The sequence below is a fragment of the Aulostomus chinensis genome, chromosome 15 (genome assembly GCF_037954235.1).
Source record: "Aulostomus chinensis isolate RoL2024-O1b breed Wild chromosome 15, RoL_Achi_v1.0, whole genome shotgun sequence".
NCBI lineage: Eukaryota > Metazoa > Chordata > Actinopteri > Syngnathiformes > Aulostomidae > Aulostomus > Aulostomus chinensis.
In genome coordinates this window covers 10,997,889-11,011,197 of record NC_141334.1, presented here as the reverse complement: position 1 = coordinate 11,011,197, position 13,309 = coordinate 10,997,889, and the positions used below count along the sequence as shown (strand labels likewise).

Here is a 13,309-nt window from a genome sequence, read left to right as displayed (position 1 = left end):
CAAAAACTATCAGCCTGACTTTCATGAAACATGGTGGAGGGGTGATACATGCATGGCCAAAAAAAGAAGCTGGCCTCGGCCTTGAAGGTCTGTGCTCTACAAAGTGACCTTCTAGTTTTGTTGCTGTATTGCTTTTGCCAAGACTAACTGGCTCAATATACTGCAGAGTAAATGCACAATATTTCTGAGGTTTGCCTGCAGCAAAAGTTCTTTCTACAAGCTTTGATCAATGTTCAACAACAACTGCAGAGAGACAAGGCCCAGGAAATCTTTGTCAGTAATGCAATTCTGTCGTTTCTCACTTTTGACTCTATGTGTTGGCAACAATCCTTCACATGACACCAAGGTATTATTATCTCTCAATTTTCACTGTTCATCTACTTTTTAGCAGCTTGAAAAAAACACTTGCTGTCACTTGTGTTCACTGCAGCTCCACTGATACAACACAAAACACTGGAGGAAGAAGTCTTTCTAGGAAATAAGACACCTCTAATAGAAGTTCAGCCAGGCCAACTCTCGGTTCGCCGCTACGTGATCATTTCCTCCTATCCTGGCTAACCTTTGACAAAAACTGGTCAAGCAGAATCTACATCCTGCTTGAGACTACTGCAAACACATCTAAAGGAGTTCATGAGTTCAGACCAAAAAAAAAAAAAAAAAGATAAATTCTCAGGGTAGCATTGGGCTCATTATGTTTCACAGCAATCTGCAATTCCTTTTTATAGCTCTCTTGTAAAAAGGGAAATTGTGGTGCTCGTGTAAGACCAGCCGGGTCAAAAACTGATCAGGATCATAACCAGCAAAAGCAAATTTCATGGCAGTTAGAGTAGAAATGGTTTCGTTTTCATGATGCGGAGAAAGGTTTGGGCTAGGTTGACATAGAAGTCAAGAACTAGCAAGACAAAGGCAGAAATGTAATAAACCCAGAGGGGTCTGAACCTATAACTTCTTTGAATTTTACATATATGCATACAGTGTATTTGTGTTCACTTTTAACTTCTCCACAAGGAACAACCAAAACTAACTTCAAGATGATCTAAAATCAAATATTTTGAATTGAAATCCCCTCTATTAAATCTGGCTTCATCTGTCTATTTTTAGACATTAATATTTTAACCATGTCTTGATGGTTGTTTTACTCGATTCCTTTGTTAATCATCTCTTCTTTGATCCCTAAGTGTACATTAGTCTCATAATCTTCAAATCAAATGTTCTTATTTGACTCTCTTCTGTTTGGTCAGTTGCTTTTAAGGTGCTTAGAATTTCCATGTTTATGTTTGAAGGGTGCTGTATGAATAAAGCTTGATTGACTGACTGACTGATGATGTCCCTGCAGAACTTCTACTTAGGATGTACATAGATGAATAATTTCCTCTGTGAATCCTTTATTTATGTGTATAAATGTGTGCTGAATTGCATGTGAGAAAGGTCGACTTCACAAGTGACAATGGAGGCTGGAGTGGCAATGACAGAATGCAAATACGGCGAAGGACTCGCGCTGAATAAAAAAAACAACACTGTTGGCATAATGAAAAGGATGAAAAAACTTGAAAGAACTGTCTTGTAAGGGATAACTTTTGATCTGATGTTTCTATCATGACGATCAGTTGATGTGCATCAAATACGACAGACATATAAAGGAAAGAGAGGAAACTTTCAATGGGCTGGTTGCACCACCCTGGTTCGGCTCCCTGGAGGAACGAGGCACAAGAGTTGCCTCAGTTTCCACTCAGCAGGTGGACAGAACCCACCAGAGAACTTATGATCTCCGCAGATTTATTTCTCATGTCCCTCACTTCTGTGTCTCTACACGCAAATGAACGGCTACATTGATTTTGAAAACACACCCGCATCCTTGTACTTGAAAATAATGCATTCCCTAGCCCCTTAAACGAAACCTAACCATCTCATCTGAATAACTGACCCCCACCGGACCCTAACCCCAACCATAACCTAAGTACTGAAATTCAAACAGCCCTTTCAAGATGTGTACCAACTAAAATGTCCCGCTGTTGTTTAAACACATATTCTATTCCTCGCCATGCAGCGAACGTGTGCACTCAAACACACACACGCACACGTGCGCACACGCACACGCACACACACACACACACACACACACACACAGCTGCAAACCTTTCCTACTCTTTTTCTGGATGTTTGTCTAATGTACAATTGTGTATGATTGCAGGGACCTGCATGCTCATTACACAATAAAGGTCATTTTACGTCAAGGCAGCTGAGACGAGGCACTTTGGAAAAGAGGTTCAGACGGGCTCCACGTTCTCTTCCCTCCTGCTGTAATATCTACTGTGCTTGGCAACAATAATGAGGCTTTAGAACAAGTTGTTAACAGTACCCAATTCATCTCATCAGAGAGGCAACAGATCCGCAAAGGACAATGTAGAAAAAGTTATCTAGGATTGAGCTTTGACTTATGTAAGAAGTGAAAAAAGAAGAGCAAAAGAAAGAATTCCATCTTATTTTCCCTCACAGGATTTCTATATAACTCAGAAAGAAAAGAAGACATGAATATGCAAGGAAAGAAAAGGAAAGAGAACAAGACGCTTTCAAAAAGCGAACAGAGAAAGAAGATGTGACAAAACAAAGGCAGAGACGGAGAAGAACTGGAACAGACACACTGCAACCAAATACAAGATGCACACAGGGAGAAAATAAAGACAGAGTGAGGCTAGGCAGGAATGAGCGCTTTACTGGAGTGAAACAGAAAGGTGAGGAGAAGGTAGATAAATAAATGAAGAGTGAGTGGAGGAGGAATAGAAGACAAATACAGCAGAGACCCGGGGTTAAGAGGCAGTGGGGGAGCAGGAAGAAAAGGAGGTGGAGTCTTTGATGAGGAAAAGCAGGTTAGCAGCAGAAGGACCACACTGAGTGTCTTTATTTATACCAAAATATACCATTTGCTATGGTGTTATTGACGGGAGGTATGCATGAAGATGTGATAAGCAGTGGGAATGTGTATTCTTTTAAACTATGTGGTGGAACCAGGAAGAGCTGTCCGAAAGCCAATCGTGGGTTTTAAAAAACACACTTCAGAGGGAGACGAGAGGAGGACTGCAGATGAAATGAGGCTGCGATGGGTTTGGGCACTGGGAGGAAGTTTGATGAGGAGACGACACAACTGCTCAGACCATTAACATGTGTCGTCCGTGATTTGACGTAAATGCAGACAAACTGAGATCAGACCTCTTGGACAACATTGATCCAGGCTGCCTTGAGGCCATTTAACCATAAATACGTCCTGGGCGACTCAGATGTATATGCAAAATAATTATGAATTTGATTCCTAAATCAGCCCTGAGATACCTTGTAATAGGAGTGTGCTACACATCTTGGGCAGTTCGGTTTGACTGGGGGAAGCTGAGGGTTCTAGCCTGCATTATTTTAATAATGCGTCACATCAGTTCATGTGACGCGTTTTGATCTCTGAAAACTGAATTTGCATGTAGAGCAGGGAGGTCAGCTGCAAGACAGTCTAATGACAGGAGGGGACATACTTAGAGCTATCCTTTCTTGATTGGATCACCCAAGACACGTACTGATGCCAGCTGTCTTTGAACCTTGATTATCGATGTTCTCTTCCCCCGCCGATGCTCTCTACCTGTATATGATGCAGCATCAGTAACAGCGCTCCTCTGCCGTTACCTGGCACCGTACCAGCTTTCATCAGCTCACCTTTGCACTGCAGCAAGTTGACAACATCGCTGGGTTTCTGTTCTGGGTGCACTGAGTATGGGCAGGGGAAGAGAATGTACACGGTAGATGTGAGGGACCGATGTGTTGGCATTTAAATACATCTTTCTTTCTGTCTCCTTAATGGCTGTGTGTGTGTGTGTGTGTGTGTGTGTGTGTGTGTGTGTGTGTGTGTGTGTGTGTCTTTTTTTCCTTTTGTTTTCTTTTTCAGACAGACTTTTATTTTCTATTAGAATTTCAATCAGAGCTTTATTTTTCCCTGTACCACTGCGCTCCTCATGAGCTCACCACACACCCGCACATACTGTCAGGTGGCATGAGGAAAGTGATGTTTTTAATTTTTTTTGCTTCGACTGCAGCATATTGGATTTCAAATGAAACAATGACTCAGTGGCTCAAGTTCTGACATTCAGTTATAAAAGTGACGTGTGTAACAGACCTCAGATGAAAAGCTTCGCACCTATCTCATAGTTACTGTTCAAATCCAGCGCGCTCATAACTACAGACTGCACTTGTTCATCAACATCAATTTATTGTTTTGTGAATTTTTGAAGTTGCCTCTCTTCAGATTTCAAATTGTGTTTCAGAATGTGTTTCTCTTCTTCTGTCCAATTCATGGAAATAAAAATTGCAAAGTCAACAGCATGAAGAATTTATTTTACTACCAGTCTCGTCTGCAATATTTCATCTTTAATAGCTATCTGATAATAACAAATTTCAAAGCAAAATGAGGCAATTAATGAAGGGAAGAGGTGTGGGTAAGCACATGCACAGTTGTCACGATATGATACGTATCATGAAACAGTATAAACAATATCAAGGGCTTGAATATTGATACAGCATATTGCAAAAAAACAAAATATTGCTGGACAGATTTGATTGGATGACTCTAGTACACATATTTCTACAGTCTTGCAGTATTCTGTATCATCATCTCATCTAACTAATAGGCACTTTTCTAGGAAAAGATAACAACTGAAGCAAACACATGAGAGCAAAGGAAGCGCACAGGTCAAACCTCACCAACACTGACTCTTAGAGAAATGTTGTCTTTCCAGCAACACACACTACATCCCTAAAATAAATCAAGCGGTGCCAAACATCAAACTAATGTAGCATTTATTGGATTGCATTACATTTTCAGGCCATCCCTGCTAGTTTGTCCACCTTGTCTATGTGGCCACAGTGTTATTGGATCATTCACCTCATTCTTCGGTTCAGCAGCCCAGCAAATTGAAATCTATGACTTTGATCAGTTTCTGTTTTTCATTCTGTGTTGCCCTAAACTACACCATATTTCATCATCATAGCCTGCAGATCCACGCTGAGTATATAGACACACAGATACTTATTTTGTAGATTATATTTAGATAATGATGGAAAAAAATGTGTTACAGAGTGACTCGAGTTATTGTTTTTCCCCAAATGGTTGCAAGTAAACATTGCTACTCTTTCATCTTCCTTCACACCACCGTGCACTTTCACATTTATACAGTTAGGTGTTGACATATTGCACTAGACATTCATTCTGAAGGAAGCCCTGAGAGTGTGTGTGTGTGTGTGTGTGTGTGTGTGTGTGTGTGTGTGTGTGTGTGTGTGTGTGTGTGTGTGTGTGTGTGTGTTTGAGGTCAGAGGTAACCAGGTGCACATATGACATAAGAGATGAGAGGCAAGCCTTTATGTGTGGCCAGGGAACACACAGAGAAATCACGCATGCACATGTACATACATATGATGTTGCACACACAGGTAGATAAGTCTTAAAGCTTATAAAACCCGCAGCACTGTGATGCTAACACCCGGCCCAGCGATTAACAGGGATCAGCGTGATGATGAGAGGTGGGAGCGGGTAAAAGCTGCTTACATTTGATGCCTCTCCCAGCGCAAATGAGCTGGAGCATGACAAAGTCAGGGTTAAGAGGGTGCTCAGGGACTTCATCCTCAACACGCTTTTAACCTTAGAACCTGCACAAGTGCTCAGAAAATAAACAACAAAACATCTTGGGGCTTCATATCGCGTCTGTCATCTCATCACTTTCCTGTCTCCAGTTGAACGCTGTGTTATGAGATGGTAATGTGATCAGCGGCGCGGTTTTGCTGTTACCAGGATATCTCAAAAATAAATGGACACAAAAAAAAGTCCAGTATCTGTAAAAGACATGTGCACAAGTGTTCTCTACTTTCAAAAAGTCTTCATTGCACTGAGTAACATTTCGAATCAATTTATTAACTTCAGATTATCTTGATATTATGAATATTGTAGATCTTACTGTCATCTCAAACGTTTCAGTGCTTTATTTCTCCTCTAGGTTATGGCTCAGGTCATCAAATCCTCATAAAACTTGAGTGATACATCAGTTTGCTTTATCTCTACACTGAATAAAAATAACACGCAGATGATCTTTATTTATATTCTACTTCGCGGACATATAAACTTGACAACCACAATAAATCTGATTAAATAGTGCCATTGAGGTTTTGGGTCGCCTGTGATGAGAAGTAAAATTTGACCTCCACATCATCCAACATGTTCACTTGTTCAACAGCTGTGACGATACGATGACATGTATCAGTTTATTAGAATTCAGCACGGCTGTCAAGGTTTTCACTGTAGATTTGCACTCATCAATCAGATGCATTTTACTGCAAAACAGACCTCATTTATATGTTTAATTTTTGTCATCTCGGGTCATAAACATGCTGAGGATTAAATCAGAAGTGGTGACCAACCACTTGCCCATCTGGCGAAAAAAATGATGAAATGGTTTTCTTAGTTGTAATTAAAGAGCTACCAGCACAAGGCTCAGCAATGACCTCGCAGTTCTCATCGGGCCCTCAAATAAAAATATGTTATAGTTCAAAACTGAATGAAATTGAAAGGAATTGAAAGGATTTTTGCTGCTTCTTTTGAACTTAACCCTGCATATAAATTAGAGGTGGAAATCAACGGTTTTGTAAATAAACCAAGTTGAGACCATCAACCATCATGGCCAAGTGAATGGAAACATTTTGACACCATGTTTACATGCATCGTAACACATAGAATAATGATGTAAAAGAGATGGGCTGTTTTTATTTAATGCTTGTCTACCTTGACATTCATCCAAGGCGCAGGGCTGTTTGTTAAAAAGCACTTAACAGATGGAGAGGAGGAGGCTGCTGATCAGACCACCAACCCAGAGATTAGTGGACGACCTGATCCTCCTCTTGAGCTACGGCCACACCGGGGGCCCTATTTGAGGAATCAATAACGCATGGTGCAATGGCCCATGGGGCGTGTCTAATCCATTCAAATTAGTTAAAGAGCGAATAATCTGGGTGCAATGGGGTTGTCAACATGAATTTAAGCGAGTCATCACCTTTTACCTTTAAAAAACAGGTGTGCAGACAGATATAGTGAGTTGGAGGACTTTGCTGAGGACACAAATTAGTTTCTTTCTTGTCTTGTTGTTACAGAAGCTTTTTAATTTTTTTTCTTCCTCTGTCCTGTCAAGTTTAAAACTACAGTTTTTACTGCAGCTGCTTCGGTGTACCGGGATATTTGCTGCAGCTGCAATGTTACTGCATACATGGAAACGTTTACAACCACTGGGAGCAGCCTCAGCGTTGTTAATCGTTAAAGAAACAATGATGCATCAATGCAAAACACATTAAAGAAATCAACAGGACATGTTCCAATAAGCCACTGGGGACATGGATTTAAATAATCAATGTAATTATGTTGTTGTGCATCTCTAGTTATGGGGAAGCACCTCGAGGAGCAGCAGGAGTCAACCAGAGCTCCCTGAGGTGAGACAGCAATGGTTCAGGTTTAATGAATGTTTTAGTGATGATCTTGTGTATATTTGTTATGAGGATGAACGGAACGGCGTTAAATTTACAGGTAATTTTGTCAAAAATTTGATTTCTGGGAAAACCTTTGACTCAATGAAGGTGCGAAAACAGAATCACCGGTTATTCCATTTGGTTCAAAGGTTCAATGTGAGTAACAAATCCACCCGACAGACCGTCATTGCATCCTTACAGCTTCTACAATTAGACGACTCATGAACGTGTTGCCTTGAGACGAAAGGGAAGAGAGAAAAGCAGACTGACCGATGAAGGAGGTCTCTCCCAGGTAGCCTCTCCGTCTGAGCACCACCTCCAGGAACTTGTCCTCCTCGTCCACCACGTAGTACTCCTTCTCCAGGGAGATCCAGGCCCAGTCCAGACGGAACTGCTGTCCCTTCAGCTTGTTCCCACCTGGGAAAACATACCAGAACATAAATTAAGATTAATTAAATCTTGATAGCATGAATGTGGGCTATTTTCTATCCTGTTGTGCTGCATTATTTCCTTGAAGGAACAAAGTCTAAGTGGCACTGAAGTGCTTATGTAAATTGTTACTGCTCTTATACAGTATAACCCCCTAAATTTTGATGTTTCATTTAATTTCTATATATTCTCTCATTCCACTTATTGTCTATAAATGTTGTTTAATTAATCTATAAAACACTTTAATGTTCCACAAAACCTATAAGGGTAAACAGTGTGACCCAAGGGGCCAAAATTGTAATGAAGAAAATGAGTTTTCATTATTTTTGTTGCGCAGTCAACAAACCTGCTGCACATTCATTAAAAAAAAAAAAAAAAAAAACATTTCGTAACATTTATCAAAAGTTAATCTTTTCACAGACACTCAAACGTTCCTTTGTCTTCTTCTTTCGGTCAAAAAACAGCAGATTAACTAGACTGAAGGCAATAACAGTTGTTCAAAAAGACTGAACATTTAGTGCTACGCTAATAGACACCCAACTTAATCACTTCCACTTCAACAAGCAGACAAGAAAGGATGCTGCTTTGCTTGGCTAATTAACCCTCCTATTGCAGGCAAAGTTCTGCGTTGAATGGATATCATGAGAAAACATTGTAAAACTGAAATAAAGGCAGTGCACAGAGAGTTATTTCTTCTCTCTGCTTTTGCAGAGTAGAACAATGCCGGGACTATGCATGGAATTCCTGTGAGTGTTTAACTAAATGGCTGAGTGTGTGTAAGGAAATGCAGGGGTGGACGATTGTTTGTGTAAATGTTAGTGGGCTGTCAGCAAGGAAATCTCATTTAGCTCTATTGAGAATGATTTCAAAGCTGTTTGTTCAGTTTCCAGTCAGTTATGCCTCTTAACAGCTGAGGCAATAAGGCTGAACACAAACACACACACACACACACACACACACACGCACACACACACACACGAGGCACTTCACCTCCACCAATGCAGAGGTCATTGACAGCAGGCGGGCTGCATAATTGTTTAAAACCTCCGCGTGTAAAAACGGGTGACTAATCCCGCGCTCTCACCCACCGTCGATGAGTAAACCACGATCAATTGATCCAATATCAAAGCCATTATCATAAATAGCGGCGTTGTTGCACCCCGCCTCCACCACCGGTGCTCAGATGTTCCATTAATAGGATCTCCAACGATAATCAAAACAGATGTTAGAAACATTGTATATGTTTTATGTTGTACAATTACTTACACCAGAGAGGTTAGCAACGCTGTTTGACTGTCACTCTGTCAGCGGGATTATCAAACGTATGAAATTCGATCAGATGATACAAATAAGCTTGAGCTCTCTTGATCCTTCTGTGGTTCCAGGTTTGTGTTGTCTGATCACACTGAAGACTTCATCTTTGGGGGGAAAAAAATCTTGAGGTATCAAATCGGAGATGATTCTATAGCTTGACACTAATATATATGCTTAAAGAGGCTGCGGCTCTGAGCTGCATCGGTGGCTCCTCGTGTAAAACACCTCCAACAGTTTTGAGGTTCATGTTAGACCAGGATTTGACAAGGAGGAAGAATACAAAACAAAATGCATGATCTCTGATCTATTTTCAGTATATTTTACCAAACATTGTCCAACTTGAGAGTAAATATTGGGGGGGGGGGGGCTATATTAATCTGTTGGGTAGGGATAAAAAAATTACAAAAATCACACACACTGTGCTGACACGATGCTAAAACGCTGTAGAGGTGAAAAGTTCAGGGCTTCTTAACCTGACAAACATGACTACAACATGCTGGGGTGAGGAGACAGCTAATATAATCAGTGCTCCTGTGTCCTCCAAACACCCTCAGGCCAAGTTCGGGCTTCACTTAGCAGGCATAAATACAAACGCACAACACACACATACACATCTGCAAACACACACAACTCTTCGATTCCAACTTTGCCGCAACCTTCACTTTCATCCCAGCTCCCTGGTAAATACAGCATAAGCTGCCTCAAATCTTAGTGGGTGTGTGTGGGTTTGTGTGCGTATGTTTATGTGTGTAGCAGTCCTTCTATGTGACCTCCCATTGGAGGTGGAGAGCTGTGCACAGACAATAGGGATCTGAGTCAGTGGGCTTCAGACTGTTTCATTCCTGCAACTGCTTGGAAGGATGAAAGACCTCTCACATGTGCTGACCATACAGAAAAGCAGCTTTGAAATCATCCTCAATAGAGCTAAACAGACTTTAGACGCTCTTTCAAAGGTGTTTCTAACAAAAACTCACCACGAGACAGTTTTTTGAAGCAATTACGGATGATAGTTTGTGTCCAGCAAATTTCAAGGATCACTCTGAGAACTCTGCAGAGAAAAACTTTGATGCTGGTGTTTTGATGCTGGCCTGTTTTGTGGGGGGGTTTACTTCATGGAACAAAGTCACTGACAGCTGTCCAGTTGGGCATGACTGCTCTACAATCACAAAGGGTTCCAATAAAAAGAAAAAGAAGCCCACAACCTTAAATGTGCGGCTCACAATCTCGAGTCTATGATGCTCTTACCAGGCTCGTGATTTTGTTACAGCTTCATGTGTGGCTTAGTTTTCAAGCTCTCCCTCAGGTGGCCAGGAACACAACTCCAAATCAATGCTAATGTTGCTGCTTCCAATTACAAGAGGATGCATTTAACCCCCTAATCATTAACATTCACTGTTTGGTTTGTGTATTGAATGTCTCCTAACGATAAAAAAAAAAAAAAATTACAAAGAGTGGGCAACAATCAATATGTTACTTTAACTTAATTACTCTTTGAAAAGAACTAACCTACTTTTGCATTTACCAGCGAACAGCTGAGTAGTTTTGCTAAAAGTTGCTACTTCATCCTCCCTTTCAACACTGACAGTGATAGAATCACATTTGTAGGATGCAAGGTACATTTTTGCGTTGCACACCTATCACTCTAAACGCAGTTGTGGGTGTGTGAAGCACTTTGTGCTGTCTGAATGGCAGTCACATGTAACACTGTCACACCCGGTAACACAACATTGTTCTACTCTGGCTCCTACTGTTCCTACAGGCTGATGTTTCTACCTGTTCAGCTGGCGGCTCCGAGAGGATGTGTGTCTGTGTGGGAGTGTCAGTATAGTGTCAGAACTATTGTGATTCAAAGTAATTTCAGTCACAGAGCTGACAGAAATGTGGGGGGTAGGTATACCGAAAGCTCTCTGATACCTCATTTCCAAACACGGATGTTTGGCGTCCGTAATTTCATCGAATACACAGGGACGACAGCAACATAGAGTGGTTATCCTGGGATTAGAGGCTAATTTTGTCTGGTTTTTAAGACACTGATAAGTGTGGAAAATTCAAATGGAACACTTCAGAGATATCTGCAGAGAAAGTAAAAGCCTGTTATTTAGCTAAGATAGCCTGTTCGTTTGTTTGTACTAGCGCAGTATCCATGATCCATCTGAAATCCAATGTGAAAGTTACTTTTTTTTTCAGCGTACTCAAAGCAAACGGAGGGAAAGGGAAAAACTTCCCACATGAACAGGCTGATTTTTACAAGTCACGACGGATTTACAGGCAAACAACCGAGCTGGAAACGAGGCCTTGACGGTTAAATCAAGTACACAACTCCTACTGACCCTCACCTTGACCTGAGTTGCATCATCTACTTGGGTTCTCCAGCTCCCTCTTGATGCTACGGGTGAGGCTCGAGTCTTTCAAGTCATACAGTAGGACTTGCATCTGATGAGTCCAGAGACATTAGCGTAACATGCAGGTGGGAGTGCAAGTATGAAATTTTGCAAAAACAGATTTGGACAGTTTCTTGATCTGATTTTTGCTTTGATCAAATTTATATGATTTGAATCCACAAATCTTTTCATGCACGTACTGCTTAAGTCAGCGTTTTATCCGACTGGAAAAAAACAAGTTTGAGAGAGGAGAAATATTGAGTAACAGGGTAAGACATTAACGTTGACAGCCGAAAGATCACAGAACCAACAAAGCCAAAAGTTTAGCTTTAACAACTAAGAGTTTGTTTCATCTGACAACAAGTGTTACCTTGCCCTTAGATTGACTCGATGCGAGATCAGCACTCTCTCGGGTGCTTAAACCTGTTTCTGTCTGAATCTCTGTTTTTAAGACTATCTTTGGCATACGGGTGTTTCACAGTGGAAACGCTCAGCCATGGCCCTGACTGCTTATTTTGCTCTCGAGTCTTGAAGAATAGAAGAAGAAAAAAAAAGTAACGGTTTAAATAGAGTTTGGCGCCAGGCATTTTGCCAAGAGAGAATCACTCCAAAAGATATATATATATATATATATATATATATATATATATATATATATATTTTATTTTATTTTTTTTAAAGGTTCCAAGACATGAACCTTTCCATAACAGCGGCTATAAAACTTCAATGTAAAAAGCCCGACTGTCACGACATGTTGTTTGGTGGTTTTTTTGTACGTGACACTGACACCCGAGTAAACATCACCTCAAGAATTCTTCGCATAATGCAAAATTCCTCCTTCTGAGCTCTACAACAGTGCAGGTTATTAAATATCATGAATTGAAAAAGTTTGTTTTATGCAATCAGTCTTCTAACCTACATGTTTTTTTCCTGTAGCCACCAGGTGGTGCAATGACTAATCTGCCTCAAAATTTCATGGATCCTTCCTTCGGCCATATCACATCCTTCGCCAAAGTTTGGTGAAAATCATCCTCAGAGTTTTTGTGTAATCTTATAATACACAAATGTCACCAAAAAAAACATGGTCTTGGTTGAGGCGACTAACAATTACAGGGCGAGACATTGATCCACAATGAGGTCATTGGAATCATTTCTCCCAGATAAACACATGTACACTAATTCAAAATGAACACAAGATGAAGCTCTTAGCTACGCACTTGTCGTCCCTGAGTTTCAGCTGTGTGCGAGCACGTCTGAGACGCAAAATCAAACAAATTTCTAACGGCGAGATGATGCCGTCTGCCGCTCAGTACCTCTACTCTGCTGTTGGTTGTGTGGCCCTTCCCTCACTGTTACATCTCCATCTGCCTTCAGCTCCTTTGTATACAATTCCCCAAATCCCAGTGCGACTGGCAAACAAACAGCTATATGCAGCTGACAAACCTAACAATCTCTTTCACAGTTGAGAACTTCTGGGGAAACACTGGACTGGGGAGTTAATTGCTTAATCTGTTAGATTTTCAATTGGGATAAAAAGCAGGAAGCATGAGAACGCTCCTAAAATAGACCACAAGTAATAGTCTCCATCTGAATCTAACTGACAAAATCAAAGAGATCCCCATCCATTCAGCATGCTTTAATACCTT

The 13,309-nt window shown here is 40.9% G+C and overlaps 1 protein-coding gene across 1 annotated transcript in view; it reads right to left on the bottom strand.

Moving 5' to 3' along the window:
• The window catches only part of frem2a (FRAS1 related extracellular matrix 2a), a 61,741-nt gene that overhangs the window by 31,003 nt on the left and 17,429 nt on the right, over positions 1–13,309 (bottom strand). Inside the window, exon 3 of the mRNA XM_086226289.1 lies at positions 7,810–7,956. Within this exon, the coding sequence (XP_086082415.1) occupies positions 7,810–7,956 (147 nt within the window). The remainder of the gene's footprint in view (positions 1–7,809; positions 7,957–13,309) is intronic.